This window comes from Vanessa atalanta, chromosome 24 (assembly GCF_905147765.1).
Source record: "Vanessa atalanta chromosome 24, ilVanAtal1.2, whole genome shotgun sequence".
In the NCBI taxonomy this organism is placed as follows: Eukaryota; Metazoa; Arthropoda; class Insecta; order Lepidoptera; family Nymphalidae; genus Vanessa; species Vanessa atalanta.
Window position 1 is genome coordinate 8,137,081 of NC_061894.1, and position 27,178 is coordinate 8,164,258.

The 27,178-nt window shown below is 32.9% G+C and overlaps 2 protein-coding genes across 5 annotated transcripts in view; both read left to right on the plus strand.

Annotated features, from left to right (window-relative positions):
• LOC125073443 overlaps nt 1-5,834 on the plus strand; it is a 131,898-nt gene extending 126,064 nt beyond the window's left edge. For 2 of the 3 annotated variants that reach the window (XM_047684273.1, XM_047684274.1), the window contains 11 exons: nt 31-157; nt 1,319-1,497; nt 1,630-1,774; nt 2,387-2,505; nt 2,614-2,776; nt 3,368-3,528; nt 3,732-3,905; nt 4,031-4,225; nt 4,439-4,609; nt 4,794-4,938; nt 5,459-5,834. In XM_047684273.1, the coding sequence (XP_047540229.1) occupies nt 31-157; nt 1,319-1,497; nt 1,630-1,774; nt 2,387-2,505; nt 2,614-2,776; nt 3,368-3,528; nt 3,732-3,905; nt 4,031-4,225; nt 4,439-4,609; nt 4,794-4,938; nt 5,459-5,753 (1,874 nt within the window). In that variant the 3' untranslated portion in view covers nt 5,754-5,834. The remainder of the gene's footprint in view (nt 1-30; nt 158-1,318; nt 1,498-1,629; nt 1,775-2,386; nt 2,506-2,613; nt 2,777-3,367; nt 3,529-3,731; nt 3,906-4,030; nt 4,226-4,438; nt 4,610-4,793; nt 4,939-5,458) is intronic. The other variant, XM_047684275.1, reaches the window with a different exon arrangement.
• Nucleotides 5,835-14,578: 8,744 nt separating this feature from the next.
• LOC125073278 (rhophilin-2) overlaps nt 14,579-27,178 on the plus strand; it is an 84,862-nt gene continuing 72,262 nt past the window's right edge. For both annotated transcript variants that reach the window (XM_047684034.1, XM_047684037.1), the window contains exon 1: nt 14,579-14,740. The gene's annotated coding sequence lies outside the window, so the exon portion shown is untranslated. The remainder of the gene's footprint in view (nt 14,741-27,178) is intronic.

A 27,178-nucleotide genomic window follows, 5' to 3' on the forward strand; every position in this document is an offset into this window, starting at 1 on the left:
TTCTAGATAATTTACTTTAAATCATTACAGCAAATGTAACTCGTCCTCGACCAACATCAGAATACCAAAGTGGATCAGACATTGTAAGAGAAGACATATCTGAACTTGAACCAGACTTACAAGGGAAGGGAGTTGTAGAGTGCGGGCCACCAGCTAGGTAAAGGATTTTTCATGTAGACATTTAAAAAAAAGTAATACGAAACCAGTATGAATCTTTTTGCCTCGTTAACAAAACGAATATTCATTTATTTAAAAAAAATTGACTAAACGTATCGCTCCTATAAAGAAGACGAAAGGAAAAGAGATTCACTCTATATATTCTGATCAATGTTGTTTTATTTTATCAATGCGCTTTCATTGTAGCTTTTGTGTGGGTATTTTGTTTTACTTTTTTTTACAATGAGCCTATTAATTAAATTGTTAAAACTGTTATTACGTTCAGGCATTTTGGGTAATTTTACAACAAAGGTTGTCTGATATGTTGTCTTGGAAAAATTGTATTCGATTATAAAAGCAAGCAATAGTACCTTGATCTATAAGCTTTAAATGCATTGTATTATTTGGTTTGATTTTTATTGTATTATTTTTGCCTATATAGTTAATAAAAGTGAGTTCAAGGTGTGTTCAGTGTTTTGATGTTAGAACACAACTTGTCAACTCACACCATAGATACCCAGTAAATGATGGGAAGCGACAAAAAAAATAATATTTTTGCAAAGTCTGCATTTCTTATTTGCTGGCTGGAAAGACTGAAGGGAACCCAGGCGTTCAGGGATGCCAAGCCCTGGTGAGAGCCTTCTAGGTTCGGACTTTTGCTTCTGTAACTTCATCATATTTCTGATCATCATCATCCAAATCAATAGCTTCATCACTTTTAACTACTTTATCACTATCATGAAAAACGTCACCATGTTCGGTGATTTCTTTTGGAATTATTTGATTTCTTCAATAACTATTTTTCATACATTAAGTTTTATAGATTTATAATCTTTCACTCGGTCTTTATCGTTTCAACGATTTCGAAATCCTCAGAAGGCAGGGCTTAGTTTCGAGTTTTATGTGCGTGAAACTAATCACTAATGAGACAGCTACATCGCTGTTTTTGGCTTTTTCCTTTCTGTCTTGGCCGAGCTTGCGTTATGTTGCGATTTTTTGGCGAATTCACGAGTACGATAGTGCATGCCGTTTACATTAAATACGGGGGATTTTTATTAACATTTTGACTACTTTACTGAACTGATAATTTCTTAAATTTTTGACATTGACGCTTTATTTAGGCAATTTTTAGTTTACTTTTCCAAATGACGATTTTTATTAGGGTACAAGGAACTCTTATTTACCGTGACGGGTCAGAGGTTAATGAGACTGTTGAAGCGGACGGTTACCCTCATGGAACAGAGGTGACATTTAGATGTATAGCGTCTATCATGGGAGAGAAAACCACTTGGAAGCTAATATGTGAACATGGAAATTGGGTCGGCAAAAGTTTTAATTGTGGTTAGTATATATATGCAAACCAAAATATGATATTTACTGATTTAGTTAATATTCACTCTCATTTAGTAAACAAGCAGAAAATATTATTACGTAAGGAGCATCCCAAATTAATAAAATAAAATAATTTCACAGAAGACCTTGAAGCGCAGAGTGAAGAACTTCTAAGCAACAATAGCTGTACTTTCCGCAATGAGGAGCCTCATGTGGTCTCATTTTTCAATGACCTTGAGATCACTGAAACAGTTGACTTCCCACCGGGTTCAGTTATTGTATCCAGGTATCCATTTTCAGCCCTAACCCATTAGATGCAATATATCAAATAAGTATTTATCAGATATATTTTGAACAGCTATTTATGGACTGAAATATCTCATAGATTGCAAAAGAAATTTAAGGACACATGATCTCTTACAAAATAAAACGGATTTATACAAAACGATGATTGCTTTTGAATCTGCGTTTTTTCAAATATAATCTGATAATATAATATCTATTTTCGAAACAAATAAATATTCATACATATGTAATTAAAATTAATAAACAATGGTTTGCTTTTTACTATACCTATGTTTTGAAATTAGAGTTGCACCTTGGTTCTATATTGGTGGTAGGACTTTGTGCAAGCCCGTCTGGGTAGGTACCACCCACTCATCAGATACCCTCCCGCCAAACAACAGTACTCAGTATTGTTGTGTTCCGGTATGAAGAGTGAGCCAGTGTAACTACACGCACAAGGGACATAACATCTTAGTTCCCAAGGTTGGATTGGTTAATATTTATTATAGCGTCATTGTCTACGGCGACCACTTGCCATCAGATGGCCCATATGTTCGTCCGCCCACCTATACCATAAAAAACCGCAATCCATTAATACATTTTTGTGTTTTAGATGCAGCGACATCGGCAAATATGCTATAACTGGGTCATCAGTACGAAGGTGTATCGGTGGATCCTGGGACGGCGTGAAACCCACATGCTTTGGACTAAATCAAGAAAATGATTATGCTAGTGCGTCAATATTAAAAACATTGAGGATATCACTTTTGATATCTTCGTCCATCTTTTTCTTTATTGATGATTTGTTAAAAATTATTACCAGAAATATTATATTTTCAGTGGAAAAACCTCCAACTATTCTATTCCGGCATTCTCAAGGACCAATTGCACAGACGAACGACGGCAAGCTATTGGTTTACCCAGGTACCGTTTTGCATATGGAGTGCCTATGGATGAGGAGATTCGGCAACCCCAAATGGAATGTTACCCTTCTTGATCCTGAGTAAGTTTATCCTGTACATACGGCTAGTCTCATACAAAAAAAGTAACGGTTTCGTAATTTAACTATCGTTACTTTTTTATAATATCGGTAGGCGGGCGAGTGGTCACCACCGCGCATAGACAACGGCGCTGAAGGAAGTATTAACCATTCCATACATACCATTCCGAATGCGCCACAACCTTGGGAACTAAGATAGTATGTCCCTTGTGCCAGTAGTTATACTGGCTCACCCTTCAAAACGAAACACAACAATACTGAGTACTGCTGTTTGGTGGAATACTCTAATGAGTTGATGGTATCTGCCAAGATTGGCTTGCACAAAGCCCTACCACCAAGTGAATAATAGCCATAACTTTGTCTTTGAATATTAATACGGGTATGATAATGGGAGTATTGGGTGTGATGCGCGCATAATGTAGCAGCAGTAAAATTAAACACGTCTGAAAACATTCGGTGAAAATATTAGCTTATAAAAATGTTAAAAAAGAATAGTTTGTGAAAAATATTGGATTTTTTTCGGAAGTCAATACAATTAGAAATTATTAAGTGAATGAGTATATGAGGCTTATTTAATGTTGTTATCATCTTTAGATTGGACAAGAAGTACACAGAAGGCTGGACAACAGATCCTGGACGAGATAGTAGTCTCGAATATAGAATAAGTATATTAAATGCTGAAAAAGAAGATTCTGGAATATATCGTTGTGAAACGCCAGCTCGACAAAGTCACCAAGTAGAAATTATTGTTGAAGGTAATTGTGGACTTGAGACATTCTTTTACTACAACTAAATTTTATTTGTTTCTCTGCTGAAGTTTAATACTATTCTCAGCTCATGCATATATGCCGTAGCAATTCAGTGAATTAGGATACAAAATCCTCAACCGACTACCGACTACCGAAAACTATACCAATGTCAAACTATAAAAACTAACTTTACCACAAACTTTCCCCAGACGTTCATTGCCCGCCTCTACCAATCCGCCGAGGTCTGGTCGCCAGCACTTTGGAGACACAACTCGGCACCGAAATCAAGTTCTCTTGCGCTAACGGAAACGCTCTTCTTGGTTCGCACACGCTGCTTTGTCGTGCGTCAGGCAACTGGAGCGCGCCACTGCCTGTTTGCGAAAGTGAGTCAGAAGCAATGATTATTATAGTTATTGTAGCTTTCAACATTTACCCCTCTTTTTTGTAAATCGCTTCGTTACACTAGTAAATCCCATTTTTAATCAATGAAATATTTTTTAATTCTTAGGTGTAGAATGTGGTGAAGTCCTTCACGATTCACCGCTCGGTGAAGGCGAGCGACGGCCACGAGTTGCAGTAGTATCACGTGGTGTGGGCGGACGCGCTGCCTTCTCCTGTCCTCCGGGCTGGGCTTTAGACGGACCCACCGAGACCGTGTGTTTACCCGCTGCTGACTGGGCTAGACCCTTTCCTATTTGTAGAGGTAACTTAGTTCCGTAAACAAATACAAAGAAGGCAAATATAAAAGTAACCTAAATTATATGGTATAATTATAAAGTATTTGAATCATGCGAAGCTTAAATGAGCCAGTGTTACAGGCACAAGGAACATTATTTTAAAAAAAAACTTCCTTATTTATTTTTTATTCTTATTACTTAAAATACATTATTAAACACTTCATCATAACTCATTCCAGAGGTTTCATGTCCAGCACTACCCCCACCGGCCTCAGGGTATGTCCTTGGACGAGCACCGTACAGAGCTGGTGACGTGCTGCAATTTCACTGCAACCCTGAACACACACTCCATGGAAGACCTATCCTCGTCTGTCAAGACAGCGGACGTTGGAGTGATAAACCACCGACATGTACATCTTTTCAATACGTCTTATCAATTACACAATCAAATAATATGGAGCTTACTATAATACTAACTATTTAAAAAAAATGCACTATTTAATTTGGTCACATTCAATCATTTCGTGTCACTCTTTTTTTATATACTTTAAAATTGGATTTCAAGCTATTATATGTGCTAAATTTCGTCGCCAGGTGCTCAAGCCTGCACATATCCCGGTACGACTATTTCCGGACGCATGTCATCAGTCAAATTCTACTACAAGATTGGCGAAACCGTATCATTCACGTGCGAACCTGGATATAAGCTTAAAGGGGCTCCGATGCTCAGATGTCTCAAGTATAACAAATTATTATTATGTTTTATTATTTTTTTACTTTTAATTACGATAAAAAACTAAACATGTTAAAAACTATAAGATTAAAAATCATATAATTTTACTGGTAAGGGATTACGTATGTCTTGATACTGGCTGTGTTTTTATAAGAAATCTAAAATTTCCGATGCAATAAGCTCAAGACATAAAGGTTTATGTTTTTTGTGCTTGTAATACTGGCTCCTGCTTCAAACACAAACGCTTTTATTATGCAATAAACTATGTACCACCGACTATTATCACTGACGATACTTAAACTTTAACATCACTTCAGACTTCATAGATTTTATTATATTATTATATACACGATAACATTGGAACCTAACTAACTTTATCTACACAGCTGCTATGAATCTTACAAGTTATTCTTCATTAAGGACCTTATGGCGCTAAGTGATAATTACTTAAGAATAGTAAATTAACCTCCGTATTGGAATGTAACAAAATCACAGATTAAAATAATTGCTATTTACATTTTCACAGGAACCGAAAATGGTCTAACGCAATACCACTCTGCACTCCAATAAGTAACTACACTTCGACTGACACGCTCGCAATGTTTAACGGGGACATAGATGCCATGCTGTCAGATGAAGCCATCTTCCCTACCGACATTTTGAAAAGGCGCGAAACGCCCGCCATTTTGTCACCAGAAAGTTATAAAGCCGCTATGACACGTGTGGCCGCAACACGTATGCTCAGAAGATCACCAATAGAGACTTATAAAAATAGAATTTTTAGAGTTAATAGATTATTAAGGAGAGACAATGAGAGATAATTACGTGATTATTTAGGGCATTATCTGGAATAAAGTTTATGGTGTCGTATAGATGTTATTGTGCCAAGAATATTTTTTTTGAGTCACACATTCCGTTCAAAAATGTTTAAGATTTATTTAAGTTGGCTTTTAATTTAATAAATTATAATCTAGAAGTTTTATATAATAATAAGCTAACTCCAATTTTAATTAGACTCAATTAGGTTTTATTGTCTTAAATTAAAGGCTTTACATAATTATATTTACTTATGATAGTTTTTTTTTAATCGAAATGCTGTTTTTTCATTTCCGTTGTCATCGACGTACTTTTTTTTCTAAGAATGTTTATTTACTCGGAATAAAAAAGCTAATATTTATATTAAACCAATTCTAAGTGTTATAAATAATATATATGCAGTTGTTTCAGAATGATGATTACTCTGTAAATTACATTGGAAACAACAGGAAAGTAATTTTTCCATAAAAATGTTTGGTCTTAATAGATGATAATCTATTCAAAACTTTCTTAAAAAGATCCCTTGAAGCTTGTTACATTTATAATAAATTGCATTTAATTCAAAAGCAAATTTGATCTTAGCATTCAATAATATTCTTAGAACATCATTGTCAAAATCATTCACATGCCCTTACGCTGTTTATTTTAGGTCGCCATTTTTATAAAATCATAACTCTGTTAAACGAAACAAAAAAACATGTAATGCATCCAAATTAGATTAAAAAAAAACAATCAGTTCGATTTGAACAACAGACACAAAAACCATTGGCATTATAATATATATCACAATATAACATTAAAAGTTAAGAATTCGAAATTCAAAACTTAATTCTATTTTCGGTTTTTAGTGACCGATCTCGGGATTATTCTTTTTTTAAATAACCTTGAAAACTATGTTCAAAACTAAGAAAGAGAGAGACAGAATATACGGAGCGATAAACGATAAAAAGAGAGAGTAAGATACTTACTGCTTATTAATTGTATGTAGCTCAATGTTTTTGTAAAATAAATAAAATGTATTTAGTGTGTTCATTTAATTTATAGTTTTAATTTTATTTGATACTTGTGTGATTAAGGATTTGACTAAAGAGACTAAAATGATATCAATATATAAATAAGTAGGTAAATAATTTGTATGATATTAATTTTAAAATTGTTACCTCTGAATTTTCCTTCTTTTTTTTTCTTAATAAAATTTATTATTGTAAATAATATACGCTTCGCCAAAGATATTAGAATATCTGTTAAATAGTCTTTATATTTATCTAGATATAATAGAAATTAAGCATTAAACAAATGTAATTATAAAATTTAAGTATTTCATAAATTAATTTTTATTACAATGCTAGTTCTACAGCGCACAAATTTGGAACAATTTTCGATCTTTCAATGTTTTAGGCCAAGTATAATGAAATTAAAAACTTATTAGAATTCAGTGTTTATGACAGATATAGTCTGTGGTATGTCAATTTAGAAAAAGTTTTCTTTTTTCATTGTTCTTGGACTAGAATACTAAAATATGCATATCAAAACGAATCGCATATCTTAATGTATTTCGAATAAATTTTCAATTCTCAAAAAGAACAATATCGTGTTTTTAAATGTTTCCTAAAGATGTAATAATTCTGTTCCCTATAATATGGATACGATCGCAAAAGATTTAATAAAAATATAAGAATTATTGTTTTATTATTTACGAAATCTAAAAAAAAAAACATACTATATTATGATTTTTTAAATCAAAATCAAAATGTACTTTATTCAAGTAGGCTTTTACGAACACTTTTGAATCGTCCTTTAACAAATTATATTGAGTGAAGCTACCACCGGTTTGGAATGCAGAGTCTACCGAGAAGAGCCGGCAAGAAACTCAGTAGTAACTCTTTTTTAACATTTAAAAATACAAAGATATAGTTAAATATAATTATATACCTATGTATATAATACATCCTGCCTGGAAGACAACGAGTATTAGCTCGACGTTTTTTATCATCTATATAATCTTGTATTGAATAGTATGCCTTCTATACCAAAGTATTTTTTATAAATGATTTGAATTTATGAATCGGCAAAGTTCAAAACATCTGCGGAATTTTGTTATAGAAACGGATATCTTGCCCCAAGAAGGATTTATTGACTTTGCGGAGTCGGAAACTTGGCGTTATAAGCTTATCCTTACGTCTCGTGCACATACAATGATTTTCATTGATTATATAAAAAAATATGATCAGTGTTACTGTGAATAAACATAATGTTGTTGTAAATATATTGTGACGCAATAGTGAGTATTCCTACTTTGTTAAAAACAACCCGAAAGGAGTCTTTAGCTCCAAGATTATAAATATTGAATGTGTAAAAATAAATCCCCTTTATATCACTGAACGTGTCGACAAAGGTTATAGTTAAACGCAAATATTTAGCTGACAATGACTATATTTCTTGAAATACAATTCGGTAACTTTTAAAATATCGCTTCCCGCGCTTGGTAACCAACCGCCATCTTGTTTTGATGCCCCGCTCCTTCGAGCGGCCACCAGTGTGCCCAGTTCATAAAAAAATACATTTTCCTTTAAAGCTACTTTAAATTTAGGATAATTATTTAAAAAAACCTTACAAATGCATTCCAAACACAACTCTTAAAGTGCCGTATATTTGAATAAAAAACAAAGCCAAGTTTTCATCACCAGTTAACTTTTTCCATTAAATTGGACATTGGACTGAATTCCATCCAGACTCAATCCAGTCTCTTTAACAACCATCTAACATTAACAATCCGACTGACCTGAAGTATTGTAACTAGGAATTATTCGTTTACGCCTGGCATTCATTGTATTGTCTATATTTTGTTTTTTGTAAACAGTCCCCCGATACACTGTTGACGGTACAATACCAGAAACCTTCAAGCGTCAACATCTATACAAAGTTTTATATCAATCGAATGAATGGCACAGATGCACAACATACAACGCAACAGAGAAACATATATTGATATATATGTAGTGTATTCCAATCGAAGTAGGAATAAAGACAAACAAACCTTAGATTTACATAAGGATTATTTTTTTAATATTTAGTCGTAATTTCAAAGGTACTAATAATCTTTATCTTTTGGCTCGCCCGTTGCCATGGAGATGGAATATCGTTTTACACTCATCCGAGCGAACCTCGATAATCGAACATTTTTCAAATAATTTTAACTTTGACTCCTTCCCCACCCCTTTGTAAGAAAATAAGACACGTTCGAGACCCCCACCCCTAAATCGTCTTACGTAATAAATGAATGGTCCCTAATCGACATATCGTACTAAAGACCAACAAAACTTAGATTTACATATTTCATGCGTTTTGCGATATAGCTGAGTTATTGCTCAGCTTGTGCACTAAACAGAGTTTATTATTAATCTTTATTTATAATACAACCCTATTACACTTAACTACTTATATTCACTTTAATTTTACTTCTAACATCCCGATAACAGTTTCGTCGTCGATCAAACGCAATTTTTTTTCCAAATCCATAGTGAATATCATAGATTAATGAGCTCTCGACCAATGAAATCGCGTCAATTTGCTGTCAAATGTTGATTTGGCTTTTCTCCTCTTATGATTAAAACAGAGTATATTCATGTATGGATAATTGTATGATTACATTGATGTAGTTGGAAATTGTTTGTAACTAATGCGTTTGGAAACCTACAATAAAATACATCGTAACAATTTTTAATGACAACTTAAAGTAATTACTGAATATTGTCATCGATAACGCAAATTGGCAGTATTTTCCTTTAATAAACGCAGCTTTATACCTTTATATATATATAGTTATATGTACTTTAATATGTCAGTGAACTCCTGATTACTGAACCGATTTTCTGTGTTTTAGTAGGTCTTGCGAGTTTATTGGATTATATTATATTGGACGAGATAATCACTGCAATCGTATTCTGTGAAAAAAATGAAATTATTATTGTTTCTTATTTTATTTTACTTATACGTAGTCGCAATGGGCGACTAGCATATTGTAAAGTATCTTATATCATTAGTTTTTTTTTTTTACGAATTATTTTGCAAAGTTTAATGCTTGCTTATGTTTTTGATATAAAAGTTTATCTATCGTTCCAATGAAATTGTAACTTGAACTATTCTTATTGGCACTTTAATAAAATTATCTGGCATAATATGATGACTCGAGACTCGTTAAATAAAAATAATTTAACTAGAAATAAGACTAGCCTACCTTTTAAGAATTACTAATATTCCTACTCACCCCTCCACTAAAGCGTAAAGTTTATGCTATGAGTTAATAGCCAAGGGGTCGGACTGAACCTGCAACTTTTATATCGCTAGACGACCTTTGAGCCGTTGTGCTATTGACCTTTAATATAATGTTTATAAGGCAATTTAAATAGGTAACACGTGATACGTTAGTTAGGGGCGATTCATTAATTATGTAAGACTATTTTCGCTTGTTTCTGACGCCCTCCCCCCCTATTATAAGAAAAAATAAGAATAAGCTGACCCCCTTCCCCTCTGTTTAATACTTATTACGTAAGAATGTTTCTAAGAATCAATTTTTTTTAAATAAATATTAAAAAAGTCGTAATTTCAAAGGTACTAATAATCTTTATCTTTTGGCTCGCCCGTTGCCATGGAGATGGAATATCGTTTTATACTCATCCGAGCGAACCTCGATAATCGAACATTTTTCAAATAATTTTAACTTTACGCATTTTTTTGATCTTACGTAAGAACTATCGACTCCTTCCCACCCCCTTGTAAGAAAACAAGACACGGTCGAGACCCGCCCCCCTAAATCGTCTTACGTAATAAATGCATGGTCCCTTATCGACTTCTTAAATCGAATATAGTCCATAGTATATTCCAATCGAAGAAGTACTAAAGACAAACAGAACTTAGATTTACGTATTTCATGCGATTTGCTAATAGCTAAGCTATATAACAGTTCTTTATTAATATTTATAATATAACACTATTCCACATATATCCACTTTGATTTTACTCCCAAAGTTACGATAAGTTTCGTCGACACTTTTAATTTTTTTTCGCAAAACCAAAATGATTATCATAGACAATTCAAGCTCTCGGCCAATGATGTCGCGTCAATTCGATGTCAAATGTTTTATTAGGCGTTTGTCCTCTTATGGTTGGAACAGACTATTAATACTTATAGGTACATATTTTAAAGTACTCAGGATATTCTTTGTTAAGGTTAATTATTATTTTTTTTTATTTTTATTTATTTATTTGAACACCAACAAGCAGAACACTAACATTTACAAGGAATAAAATGTTCTAATAATATTTCTTAGTGACTACTTTTTTACAGGTGTTACATAATACCAACAAAAAATAATAGTTAACAACGATACAATTAAAAAGTTTAAAATTGAATTAATTATAAATAAAAAAAGTTATAAACAAAAAACTTAAGTTGATTTAAATTATTTGTGTTACAATAATAATGAATAGAGGAAAATTATCAAAATTAACAAGTAAATTAAAATTAAAATGTCAGAGAATTATAAAAATATTAAGTTAACAATGAGAAAATAAAATAAATAAGTTACAATCAATAAATAAATTACAGATCAATAAATTATTCAATAAAAACAATCAAAAAATTACACAATCAAAATTAAGATTGAATATTGGTTTAGTCTTTATCAAGATTGCAAAATATAAATCCATATAAAAAAAATTACAATAAGAAGGAATTATTTATTATTGAAATACATAAGTAACTGATTTCTGAAGCTATACAATTTATTATCAAAAATGTCAATGGTTCTCACTTCTGTTGAATTTAACTCTTGTGTACTTTCAACTTTATTTGTAGTTTTATATATGTTGTTATAATTAATACACATTCTGTTAATAGGGGAGAAACGCCCTTGACGAGAATGCGTTAATTTTTCAGTAAAAGGTGCATATACAGACGGCCTAGAAAATTTTCTTAAAGCATTAATCCTCAATTTACCTAATAGGTATGGGCAGTCTGTGGACCCATTAATTCATTTAAAAAGAAATAAGTTGTCGAGAAGCTGTCTTCGATCGCGAAAAGAAAGAAGTCCAAAATGCGACAATCTTTCCTCGTAGCTGTGCAGCCTACCAGCCAACTTAAAGTTATAGGACAGATGCCAAAGATTATGATTGTTAAACTTTAGATTTTAGTTATATTCGACGGAATCAGAGACAAATAAACTTTGATGTTTTTGTGTACTTTACAACATTTACATTAACAGCCTGTAAATTTCCCACTGCTGGGCTAAGGCCTCCTCTCTCTTTGAAGAGAAGGTTTGGAGCTACGGTGCTCTAATGTGGGTTGGTGGCTACAGATGTGGCAGAATGTCGTTGAAATTAGACCTCCTCTTCATAGACATCCTCAAGATTTTCACCGTCGGGTACGAGATAAATTAAAAACTCAAATTAAGCATATGAAAATTTAGTGGTGCTCGCTTGGGTTTGAACCCGCAATCATCGGTTAAGATGCACGAGTTCTAACCACTGGGCCATCTCGGAATTTTGTGTATTCAAGTAGATCTAGTAAGCTTTACCGTTTCATATTAGTTACCTCAAGTGACTTAAACCGCGTGTAAAGGTGGGCTTAGTGCCAGAAGGCCTGTCTTTATCTGTACACCTGACAATGTGTATCCAATGTTTCTGGATGATCAGACGAGTAGTTTAGATGTGAAAACGGTACTAACAAACAAACACTTTTGGATATATAATTATGATGTTGTCCGGACCGATTTCGATCACTAGACAATCTTAAGAGAGACCAGCCAACGCAAGACAGTGCACAAGTGTGTGCGCATACATAGGTATACTCTTTAGTCCCTCACATGACAAATCCGAGAGGACCGGAAAGAGTTTAGGTGCAATACCAACGGCTCTACATGCTTTCCGAGATACGGGAATGCATATTCCTACCAAGCCCCAGAATCCAAGTTGTTTACTGAGAATTTTTCGAATGAAAAACCCAATATCTTATTATAATGTCTCGATTTGGTTTAAATCCAGAAGTTCGGTGTCTGTCGCGTGACCAACGAGACAGTCAGCAACAGAATTACCTAATGTTCAAAATTTAAAGTTAAAATACCTTTACATATTATTATTTGAAATGTGCAAATACTCATTACGAGAACGTGATCTTGCCAAGCAAGGGGTATTTCCAAGCAAATCTCATTAGTGTACGGTCGATAATTACGTCTTCGAGTACCGCTTTTACACAGTTCGTATTTTATTCAAGTAAAACTATTTTTAACGCTTAAAACATACAAATTAACTTGTTTATATTTTTCTATTTTTAATTTATAGAATGGATCTATTTGTGACTAAAAGAGTTCGTGCATTGGATCGACCACTACGAACACATGTTGTGACTTAATCGTAAGGCTTTGTCCAAGGCCGCCTCAGTAGGCACCATCATCATCAGATTCTACCACACATCCATACTTAGTATCGTAATATTCCGGTTTAAAGGATGAGTGAGCCAGTTTAACTACAGACACAAGGGTCGTAAAATCTCAGCTCCCGGAGTAGATCGTGCATTAGCGACGCAGGGAATGGTTAATATTTCTTACAGGGCTAATGTCCACATACCATGAGGTGGCAGTTGGTACAATTGTCCATCCGCCTACACATTAAATAAATATATATGCATATATTTAGTTCATGGAAAAGATGCTCAGGCTATCCACTTAGTTGAAATCCAACTAGATGGTTTTGCCCAGTAGCAACCGATCGAAGACAATTGGTTTGCAAAGTGCACCGTCAAGCTTTTGCAAGGTTTAACAAGTTAAATATAATTATTAACCTCAACTAATAAATATTTACTATTAAGAGATGCTACTTGAGCTTCAACGCAGTGTTACACCCCCTCGTGTTTCAAAAAACATGCAAATTCCTTGCTAAGCTCTTCTTCGGTCTTGATGAGTGAGGGAAATGATTCCGTCGTTAATAGAATTCTTATTTACTCCATCCGTACGAAAATTAGTAAAATTTATATACTTACCTACGCAGCATTTTCTTCATTATAGTCGTAATAATATTTTGAAATTAGTGCACTCTTTAATTTAAATCCTTTTTTTTATGGCATTGGTTGGCGGACGAGCATATGGGCTACCTGATGGTAAGTGATCAACACCGCCCATAGACAAAGGCGCTGTAAGATATATTAACCATTCCTTACATCACCTATGCGCCACCAACCTTAGGAACTATGATGTTATGTCCCTTGTGCCTGTGATTACACTGGCTCACTCCATGATAAAATTTAACATATCTTTATAAAGATAAGCCATATAAAACAATTTTGAATTTATAAATCTGTATATTATTTCGTAATAGTTATTAATAATAAGTTACTCGAAATAACTCTAATAACTAAATTGAAGTTTTCTACAGTTTTTTTTAGAAAACTAATAGTAAGTAATTACTTACCACATAAAAGAAATTCTAAATTCTTAACGATATTAACTTGATATTTAACTGCAATGTATTTATGACCATAAACCCATGTACTATACATACATATTCATTTCGAATAACACATCTTCAAGCAAAAACCGTAGAACCAGGCTAATAAGAAATACAGTTTGAGAATAATCTAGTTGTTTACCTATTGGAACTATACACAGTATCAACGCAATGCAAAGTTCACTGTCCATTGATAAATATACACGAAAAGCCGGTTCGAGTTTGACACAAAACGAGCAATGAAAAACGTCCACCACAAAACATTAGAATAGCTTAGAATGCAGTTTGAGGTTATGTCAAAGTTATAGTTCAGTTTACCGCGCACCGCGTCGAGAAAGTGTCGTGTCGTTTCGCGCCATTCCCGTATTAAAAACGTCAGTCGTACCGCGAAAATTACAGATAAAAAAAAGAGTTTTTTTTTTCTTTTGTAGTGTTGTGTTTTAATGGTGATAAGTGATTATGTTTACTGCCGATAAAGCTATAACTAATAAAGGTGGGTTATAGAATCCATATTAGTTTATTGTTACTTCTAATGATAAAATTCCTTTGTTAATGCGTTCTTTAACTATCCGATTGTATTATCTCGTAATACTAAGTTTTAATAAGTTGTTTTTTTTTTTTTAACATAAAATATTTTAACTTCATAAATTATGCTTATAAAATGGAATCGGTTAGTAAATTAATTTAAAAAAATTTGATCTAAACTAAAAAAACATTGTAAACATTTTGTAAATATATTATTAATACACCGTGACAATTACAATTACAGATTCCAATTACTAAAATGTATATTGTATTATACCAAACAATAAGAGTTTAATAGCACGTAGTTACATTTAATTTTACACAACACAAATTATCTTTGCCGAAATTAATATTGACTTTTAAGAAAAAGTTAGGCAATCGGGTCTACTAAGAAATCACAAATATAAAATAAATAGATCTATTATTATTTATAATCATACAAAAACGTTTATCGGCTTACGTAGCCAGGTTAAATACTGCGTTAAATCACGTAGTTTTTAGTCATATATCACTGGCTTAAATGAATAAATATTATTATTGCTATTTAAATGTCGGTGGATTGCTTGAAACTTTAAAAAACGTCTCAATTATCATTTATTTTAAGAAAAAAAAGAGAACTCAGTAAGTCACATTATATTTTTTGTTTGGAAATCGAAAAAACAACTATTGGTATAAAAAAAAACGGACGAAGATGTTGCGAGTCACTGAACTGGAAGTTTATAAAAAAAAATATATTATTTAGTAATGGTTTTTATTCATTAAAATGGTAATTTTAGTTTATGTTAATTTAGATGCAAAATAATTACCATTATATATTTTATTAAAATGTTTTATTGTATTTATATTAACATTTATTAACACTATAAAATGTATCCTGTTTTAAATTACAAAGCAGGTAAATAATTTATTTGCAAAACTAGCAAATTAAACACTTGATACGTTGCAAAATAATATCAGTAGGTATTATTAATACCTACTCATATTTTTGTGTACAGATAGTTTTAATGAATACAAGATCAACAATCAACAATTATTTTATTAAATTGGTTCAAACTAAATAAAACTTTTTGGTAATAATGGATATATATTTTTTTAATTTAAACATTCCAGCATATTTTTTTATTCCTTAATTTCTTATTATGGGAAATATAAACGACTTGTTACACCATGAATAACCCCATACATCACGAGTAATAAGACGTTATTTGTTTCTTGTACCTGTAATTACACTGACTTACTCACCATTCCAACCTGAAAAATAACGAAGTATTTGGTTTTGGCGGTGGATAACTTAAAATGAATGGAGATTATTCATAAATCAATAGAATAAGTATATCGCATACCTATAGCTATATACATTATTTAATTAAACGTTTCCGGATTTGGTTAATTAAATCACAACTAATAATAATTAATAAAATTGACTAAAGTTGACAAGTAACTCGATTTAAAATCGAAAGCGATTTGACAAAAATATATTCGAATTAAATTGCCAAAACAAAAATCGATTCAATTAAAATATACCTACCAAAAAACTTTCGGTTATTCAATCGAGTTCCAATTTTGAATACAGAAAGAACCGTGCGAATTAAAAAAAAAATAGCATTTACGTTACGATTTCGTTTGCGTTACGTTTCAAACAATAGCTGTCGGAGAGATATAATAAGCGACTATTAAAATAAAACGACATCAATCAAATTGTTTTTATAAAAATCTTCCCGCAGCCTTGAGACTTGTTTATCTGTATTCTAATTTATTATATCTTCATTTGTTTTTTATAACACCAATCGTAAAGTTCGTTACTCGATTTGAATTCATAGTCACGATGTACCGAATTGTTCTGTCAAAAACACGTCACTTTAAAATTATTTTAGTACTAGATGAAAACCCGGCTTCGCTCGGATAAATAAATAAAATTAAATTAATATAAATAATGAAATCTCCATATATTATTCTCATTCATTCATTCTTATTATCTCCATATATAATACATCTTATTTTATCACATTCTTATTATCTCCATATATAATATTTTCGCGCAGTGGTACAGTAGTTACTGTACCACTGCGCGAAAATATTATTTGAAACAAATTTTTCTGAATGCACCATTAAACTTCAAACATGGCCGCCCGTTGAACTGTCATGTTATTGAATATCACAGATTTTATTTCGAAATATATATATATTTTTTATACGAATTTTGCGGATATATGTCATCAACCCACAAAACATTATTTTTTAACGATCTCTAATTGTGGATGGGCTTCAATCGGGTCTATAGTTGACCTGCACGAAATTATTATTATAGAATATTTCTTTCTTTTTTGTCCTAAGATTTAATATATATTAATAGATTATAGAGCGCAGATAGAATGGTGTTGCACCTCGGATATCATACATTTATAAAATGAAGTCGCAGGGGTTAGCCATTAAGTAGCTAAGTTTAAATACTTCGTAAGTCTATTGACTAGTTACGTGGTCACTACTGACCATAAACATTGGTGCTGTATGAAATATTATCCATTCCTAATATTTTATCTCCTTTATGTCGCCCGTCAAACTGGAACAAGTCAAGACAAACTGTTCGCCGGTAGAATATGATGCGACATATCAATTCAATAACTTTTTTAAGAGCACTCCGAATATTTGACGTGGGCGGTACTTATCCAGCCAGACTTATCCAGCCAGCCATTATAAAAAAAGCCTAACACCGTTAATATAATCATACAATCTTATGCATAATAAGAGTAGGTCTTGTGTGTTTAATTAAATTGGCTCACTTGAAACCGGAACATCATAACAGTTATATCAGGTTAACTGATTAGTTTTTATGTAAATCGGAATCAAACTGATAACATATCAATAATACACTTAATAATCAATTACAACCTACTTGCTACTGTTTATAATACTAGCTACACGCCCTGACTTCACTGGCAAAGTCACTAAATATATTAACATAGTGAGGTAGCCTGCCTGGGTCGAGTCTGCATCATCTATATTCACTAACAACTATTGGAGCAGCGTGGTAAATTAACATCCAAAATTTCTCCTCAAAAGGAAAGGAAGCCTAAGCCCAGTAGTGGGTATGACTGGCTGTTAATTCGACATTATATCTGTCTCTCTGTAACAAAGTTATGTCTATCTCTTTATCGAGGACGTTTTCCTTAAAATAAAATTATGAAAACGTGACCCGTACTTTGATCTTTGACGAATATCTATAGCATAATTGTGGTGATGGCTGACGATTTCAGCTACGGCGTCTTCTCTCAAAGGCACTAGCCAACTGTGCGAGGTATATTATAGTGCTTAAGTACACAAGCAATTCGGTGCCCTGTTAATTTGATGGGAAAGAAAAAAATCAGATTCATCAGCGACATCTCGTGGTTCACAAGCTTTATACTTAAACTACACAATGAAGCGTTTTTGAATCGTCGATATTAAAATACTACCACCGTTACGGAAAGCAGCCGCCAGCGAGAAGTGATGGAACCCGAGCCTAAATCCAGGCGTTTTTTTCTTAAAAGAGAAATTTTAATGAATAATAAGATTTAAATTTAAATATTAACAGATTAATTTAATTTGAAATATTAATAGAGAAGTCTAAAAAATAATCTATCGTTTAATACAGATAATAAAATCAGTTCATTGTAGTTACAACGTTACGATGTTTAAACATTATCTATTAGATAATAAGTATGTTTAAGTGTGTTTTCAGATCTAGACTAATTGGTATAATTAGTTATCCATAGTTGGTGCCATTAAATAAATCATTGCGTATAATTTCCATTGTTAAAAGTTGTGAGGATAGTTTGGTTCTTAACAAGGTCGAAACTTTGGCTAAAATTATCTAAAAAGACGAATATTAAAATATAACCTATAATATATATTTAGATATTTGTAGAATTTTTGGTGGTAAGTTGAAGAGCAAGATGTCCCAGTGGTTAGAACGCGTATCTTAACCGATGATTTCGGGTTCAAATCTAGGCAAGCACTACTGAATTTTCATGTACTTAATTTGTGTTTATAATTCATCTCGTACTCGACGGTGAAGGACAAAATCGTGAGGAAATCTACATGTGTCTTATTTCAACGAAATTGTGCCATACGTGTATCCACCAACCGCATTGGTGGAATAAGCACCTAACCAGGCCTTAGCCCAGCAGTGGGAAATTTGCAGGCTGTTACTGTAGTAGTCTAGTCTAGTACTCATCCTATATTCTACCGCCTAGCAGTAATACGTTGCATTGTTGTGTTCCGTTTTGAAGGGTGAATAAGCCAGTTTAACAACAGGTACAAAAAGCATTTCATCTTAGCACTCAAGGTGAATTGGTTATGTAAGAAAAGATTAAAATTGTATACGGTGCACACCACCATACCACAAGACTCGTCTACCTACAGACGCCATAAGAGAAAAAGTTTTAACGCATAAATTTGTACGTAATTGCCGATTTTTCTGCCGACTCTCTAATTACTTTGGGAAAATTGATAATTACTTCAAAACTGATAATACAATGTACCCCATTAATATATTTGTTCAATCAAATGACTCTTTATAGTACACCAATAGTGTGGTTAGTAGTGAGTAAAGATATTAAAAATGTATATTTTAAGAAAACCCTATTACTAAATTAACACCAAATAAAACTTAAAATTTTTACCATTGGTTAATTAATAAAAAAAAAAACAAATCTATGAAACAGCTGTCATCCTATTTCTCTCTCAGCCAATTTACAATATTCCATTTTTAAATTATTCTTACTCCCTTTTTAATACTATTCGTATCAAGAAACCTAGTTCCATAGAGCTCCGTTAATCCGTTATCTTTGGTTACTTATACTTGACAGTAATTATTTTACAAACAATTAACCACTCCACTAATGTGTTTTGAAGATCTGCGTCATGACTTGCGTTTCGTCGTCTCCACGTAAGTACAAATATTAGGACCAGTTCCGTCTCGCTGCATGAGCAGTTATTGTCTTAATCCTAAGACGCCACAGGCCAACGAAAAACACTGTAATTTATTTCAAGAGCCCTGGTAGAAAGTGCTTTGGGTGTTTTGTAAACTCTTAACTGCGCAATAAGTTTATTCACCCTATAATAAACATTTTTATTTTATTTTATTTTCAAGATTAGTAGTAATGCCCCCAAATTAACTTACGAATCACTAATATTCACATTTACCCCTCGTTTTAAGCTTATTAACGGGACGGAAATAGCCCAAGGGGTTAGGATCGATCGTAAAACATAGCACTATTGACGTTAAACTATGCACGATATAAAATATCACTATATAAATATACATTTATATGTATATAATCATTATTTAATATATAAATTCTGTAAGCGCGTATAGTCGTCGGTCCTGGGCCTGAACATTTTATATTTTTATCGAATAGACTCTATTTATGTATAATTTATATATATACCTTTAATACGTGATTTCTGTAGTGTTAAAAGAAAGACCAGTGGGAACAATAGAAGACGTTTTTAGCGCAGCGACGTAAGCGCAAAAAAATGTGTTTATTTACTGCATCACATTAGAAACCTATAAAATTTTCAGTGTTTCTCTACTATATTGTACATGTATTATATTTATAAACCTTCCTCTTGAATCCCTCTATCTATTAAAAAACACGCATCATCATCAACGGTTCAAAATCCGTTGCGTAGTTTTAAAGATCTAAACAGGACAGACAGACAGCGGGACGCGACTTCTTTTTATACTATATAGTTATAAACCATTTCAATCATTACAATAAACTTTTATTGTAATCGTTATTAAAGTATCTACAAACATAGATAGCACATTTATTACTAGAACCAACCCGAACTCTTGGTACCTCAAAATAGTTGGTCTTCCAATATCCAGATCGTCAGCGTCGTCAATTCCGACACGCGATTTCGGAAGTCATTCCCTCAAAATACAAGGGGTATTGTACTACTACTCTGTAAGGTCTAGACTTAACTGCCCCCCCCCCCCGCAACATTGTGAAGGCCAAGAGATAACAATACACAACTAACAAAAAAGAACTGTAAAAAGTATAATAAATGCAAAAGTTTTCATTCAAATGATTGTTAATAATAATAATTAGAGGCTTGTTTTATAATGATAATTTATACACTTAAATATATGCTACTCGAAACAAAATGTACTAGACAAGCGTTTTAAGTATCTTCACATAGTCTAAAACAGATATTTTATACTACGCAACGGATTTTATGAATAAAGAAAGAAATTCAAGAGGAAGGTTTATATGTATAATACGTGACTATTATAGTTGGGGAAAGCCGATAATTTCAACTTCACTAGCCGGATAAAACAATATTTTTTTAAATATTTATTCTTCGATCTATAAGTTGACATATAGAACCTTATTGTATCCGCTTCGCCGAAGAAGACCGGAAGTGAAGGCGTCTTCGCTATGGACACCTTCTCTCCCTCATAAGTATCGTCGGGGCTAGGGGGTCTCTGTACCCGAGAACCCCCTATAAAAATTAGAGGACCGCATAGTTGGGCATACCGCCCGGACGTCACGGTTGTATGCCCAAGCGATCCAGAGATGTCCCCCGAAAAGACGGAGTGGGTACCGCTGGTTTTTTAGTAGGTATTCCTGGCGCCTCCAGCGCCGGCGAGCCTCACATACCCCCCCACATCATGTGGGGGAAACGCGTAATGCGATTTTCAACCAAAAAAAAAATATATCCTTGTGAAGGATGGGTATATAACCAAACCTTAAAAGAAGCCTAACGCGAACGAAGGCGCGGGCGACAACTATACTGTTTACTATATATATTTGATGGTACGAAATCGGTATTGCTACCGCACAATAGAATTCATGAACGCCATATTGTCGCTCGAACGTCATTATTCTCACCATAATAGTAATAATGAGAGATTTCAAGGTTATAAACATAATTTCTAAGTAGAGCGTGACGTCTTATAATTTCTACGGCTTAAAATTGTAACTGTTGAATCTTTTTAATAAAATTAATGTATGGAATTTAACGAAATAATTACTTTTACTTGACCGGAATACTCGTGAAGTAAACGTTATTACGCCTTCGAATAAAATAGTATTTGAACGACCTCGTGTATTCGTTTGCAAGGGTAAATACGTATCTCTTGATACCGTATTTTTTTGAAACCATCGTGCCTTTTTTTCATTCAGTGAATATCTATACATTATGTAATAATAATACCCTCGTTATCGTATTATATACTTGTCAAGTTCCGACTTCAAATAATGAATGAGGATTGAATGATCTGAAACAACAATTAAACGGAATGGCAAAAATGGCGAATAATCTTTGTCATTAATATTGATCGTGCGATCTATTTTTAGCCGACTTCAAAAAAGGAGGTTAACAGTTCGACATGTATGTATGTAACATTGTTAGAGTTGAATTATATTTGAGTATGATGACCCATTAAGGCTTCCAAGCCCGTGTGCTTAATTTTGTAAGTGTATGTCTTATTAAAAACGTCAAAGTTTCAAAAGTATGTCTGTTACCTCTTTACGCTTAAACCGATGATCCGATGGATGACGTTTGATGTGGAAGAGAATTCACTCAACGAGGGGGTAAAATGGGGGTTGATGGTTTTTTCGCGCTGTTAAAGCCGCAGGTTTAGCTAGTTAAATAAACTCATGTTCTGGCGACAATTTAAACGATATCTATGTGACAGTGATATTTCGTATTTAAAACATTAATAAGCTACGTTTAACTTAAACATTTCAATTATTCTATTTACTAAATATCTAGTTAAATATATAACAAGAGATAAATAAGGCAATGTAAATTAAAACAGTACACAAGGTCGCTGCGAGGCCGAGCACCGTGACAGATGCTAGACGTGATGAGGAATCAACGAATTCTTAAAGGTTGCTTCAGTAAACAACGGAATTTCAATATCATGACCGACTCTCTAAATGATTTGCCTAATGATATCTACTGAAATGAACTTGGTAACTACGTATACATATACAAATTATAGTGTGCAAGTGTGTGTTTAAACACAGATGCATTTTTTCTTAAATATGTGCCATAAACATTGGTATCGAAATAAATTCTAAGGATTTCTTACGTCTCCACAAACAATCTTGAGAGCTAAGCTGTTATGTCAATTGTTCCTGTAGTTACACAGGCTCATCCACCATTCAAAGTGGATAGAATGATAGAAAGTATTGCTGTTTGGTGGTAGAAGATATGATAAGCGTGTGGTAGGTACTTAATCAAACGGGTTTGTACGAAGGGTCATCCTTGGAATGACTCAATTAAATAATCAAACTTTTTGATCTTAGAGTGCGTAAGTTGACTGTTTACTTGGTGGTAGGGCTTTGTGCAAGCCCATCTGGGTAGGTACCACCCACTCATCAGATATTCTACCGCCAAATAACAGTACACTGTATTGTTGTGTTCCGGTTAGAAGGGTGAGTGAGCCAGTGTAATCACAGGCACAAAGGACATAACATCTTAGTTCCTAAGGTTGGTGGCGCATAGGTGATGTAGGGAATGGTTAATATTTCTTACAGCACTTTTGTCTATGGGCGGTGGTGACCACTTACCATCAGGTGGCCCATAAACTCGTCCGCCAACCAATGCCATAAAAAAGTCGAACTTACGTACATCGCATCAGTAACTCCCGTTACGTTGCTGTTTTCCAGGCAACGGTGGCCCCCTTGCCATCAGATAGAACTGTTCGTTTGCCAACTATAGCAATAAAAATACATTCTGTTTTAGGGTTCAGCGTACAAAATAAACTTATTCTCGCGATATCAGCAAAAGTTTTACGATAATTCCTGAAGTATGGATCTGCCACGGCCTGTCTGTCAAGGATGTACGTCAACCATATGTGAACCAACTCGATTTAAAGCAATTCAGTAAAATAAGAACAATACCTACTCATGAGGAGTAAAGGCCTATCAATGTCAGACATACAGATTATTACTAAAATAATTAAAAAAAAATTGCAACGTTGCATAAAACTTCCACCAGAATTTAATTGTTGAGTCTCCAATTGAATCCAATTAAAATCTTAATTAAATTTTCGAATGCATCAATAATTACCATCAGGCATAATACAGGGAAAGGTATGCCTTCGATTATTAAAAAAAAAAAACTAGAGACTTGTAAATGGTTACGTAAGAAAAATATTTACCTATTTTCCATATTTCAAGGATCACATAATGCTAGTGATGGCACTGTCATTATCATTGCCGACCGGAAATGAGTTATTTCACGCCGCAGAGTCAAGGTTGGGACGTCAATGGCGTATGACATGTTTTTATTTGTTCTTTTCGCGCCTTTTTTTATTTTTCTTCTCATTTTCGTGGTAATTTCAAGAGATTTGGTCGGTTTGGGAAGTTCTTTAGGATTTCTTATATAATTTGTTCAACAGTTATGGTTTGTGGAACCTGCATAGATAATAAATAAAGGTAAAACGGAAGTACGCGAATTGCCACTCTCTGGTAATTATATACCATGATGTCGGATTTAAGTCACGTTTTATTGTATAACATTTTAAATCTAATTGACTTAAACAATGGAAATTATTTCCAATGATTAATATTTATTTTTTACTTACTTAATAATGAGTTTTAATTCTGAACTGAATTCTTCTTTACGATATTCAAAAAAAAAATGGTTATATTTCACTGGACACCATTTTTAATTGTATATCGTTTTGTAAAACCATATCAGACACATAATTAATTTGAATTAGAATATATTTTTTGGCATTGAACCCAGGTCCTTGAGATCTGTAACCTTATAAGCTAACCACTACACCATCGAGAAAAACAACAATATTTTTACGAAGTGATAGATACACGTCAGTATAACAAATTATTATAATCTGCCTTGTCAGTAAATTATATGACTTTTGTTAAAATTTATTCATAGAAAGTCCCATTAACCATGAGGCAGGAAGACATTAAACGCCTCATCTCCTGAGTTTTTCACCTGACATACAATACAAGCACAACAATAATAGTTTCTCACAGCAATAAACTTTACAGTACCAATGACAACACAACATATTTATACAGGGTACGTAAAGATATGACATTACATTAACAAATAAAGCTTATTATTCAACACAAGATTATATAGATGATAAAAATGTGTAGAGCTAATACTTGTTGACTTTCAAACAGGATATATTGTTTATAATAGTATTTAACTAACATAATCTATTACAAATGTTGGTAAAGAGTAACTACTGAGTTTCTTGCCGATACTTCTCGGTAGAATCTACATTCCGAACCGGTGGTAGCTTTACTTTTTATATATTTCTGTAAAATGACCATTCAAAGCTAAAGGCCTGCTCTAGTAAAGCATATTTTGTTACCGATTAATAAAGTATGTTTTGATTTACATTGTATAATCAGTTGAAAAGTTATTATCGGATACTATCATCCAAAATAGCAGAGATAGAGATAGCAATACATTAGAAGTGAGTGCAGATTCGAATTAGAACCACTTAGTTTTCAATTTGCTTAATTTTGAAATTATAGGCACCGGCAGCGGGCAACAGATACATTAACATACATAATTGACATATTAGAGGTCTTTGCTCAATATCGGGCGTCTAAACTAAGACAACATTTATTCATAAAGTCATTTGTAAAAAATACATTGGTAAAGAAGACATATTATTCGATACAAGATTATATAGATTAAAAAAAGCGTGGAGTTAATGCTTGTTGACTTCCAGGCAGGAGACATAACATACATATATAATTGTATTTAACTAACATGACTGTATTTTTAGATGTTGAAAAAGAGTAACTACTGAGTTTCTTGCCGGTTCTTCTCGGTTGAATCTGCATTCTGAACCTGGGGTAGCTTTACATTTAATATAGTTCTGTAAAATGACCATTCACACATAAATACAATATATTGTTACAAATTAATAAAGTATGTTTTGATTTACATTGTATAGTCAGTTCAAAAGTTATTATCATCGGACGAACCACACGTTGCTATAGCTACGTTACGTTGATTTATCAATAAATTAATAATAATAATAATTAAATTATCAATAAATTATTAATAATTACCTTCTGTGAAACACGCTGAAAATAATGATACAAATTTCATGAAAAAATATTCAGCGGTTTCTGGGTGGTTTGTGTTAAAAAAACAACGATCTTCTAGTTAATATATAAGACTAGTTGCCCGCAGCTCTGCTCGCGTGGAAGTTGAATACATTTACAGATTAACTTAAAATATTACGTTAATTTAATACCTCTTTGTATACCACATTAGTGTGTGTTTCACCTCTTTGGGTAGAATTTCCAGCTTTAACACGTATCAACTTATTTTTAATCAGTATCCCAAAAATAATGTTTCATGTTTCTTACCTTAAAAATGACGAACTTTCATTCAAACTTTGAACCCATATTTCAACCCCTTTGGGGTAGAATTTTCGACGATCCTACTCAGCAAATTTCATGGCCCTGACTTTAATAATTTAAGCTCGGCGATGATAAATTAGTCAGCCAGGACATGTTATTTTTTATTTTATAAGTATAAATATGGAAGATTTGACGACGTAAGGTAAAACATTTTGTAATTTCGAACTTGAGTTTGGATATAAAGGCTATTATTATAAATCGGATCAAATTTCTCCCACATGTAGATATTCACCAACTCCCAGTAAACTAGGAATGAACTCCGAACTTTCTCCTTGACCGAAATGCCTTTAGCCAGCTTTGGAACTTTAACGGCCTGTTCCTTTACACTTCATTATTTAACTAGTGTGTGTATGTGTCTGTGTAAGTCAAATCTGGCATCTGAATTTAAAACCAGTTCTGGGTGGGATTTTGTACAAACTTTTAATGCTTATCCATCTAGAATCTAGTTTACTAATGGCTGTAATTTGTTCAAAATGGCGCCAAATAAATGTATAATAATTATGCACTTATTTATTGATTATCAAATTAAGTAGTTCCAAACTAGAACATAATAGTTTTGTTATAATGTATAGGGGACATAACATCTTAGCTCTCAAGGTGGTGCATTAGTGTGATTTAAGAATTAATATTTCTTACAGAGCAAGTGTCTAAGGGCGGCGACCACTTCCCATCAGATGATACAATACTCTGTCCGCCTTCCTAGTGGATAAAAAAACATATTAAACTGCTTATTTATACCTGTTGTACAAAGGCTTATTATAAAGATACATTTTAAAGCTTTTTCTGTACTCCGACGAGTCAATAAATGAAGGTATAAAACAAATGACTACACAAACATACAGAACATAAAAACCCCGACGATATAAAGATTGTTTCTTTGCCTATATAAATAAAAAACAATACTGGAATGATGGATGAATACGGCATGCATTTTGCATAAATGTACTAACAAGTAAAAAAAACGGACAAAACATTAACATATATTT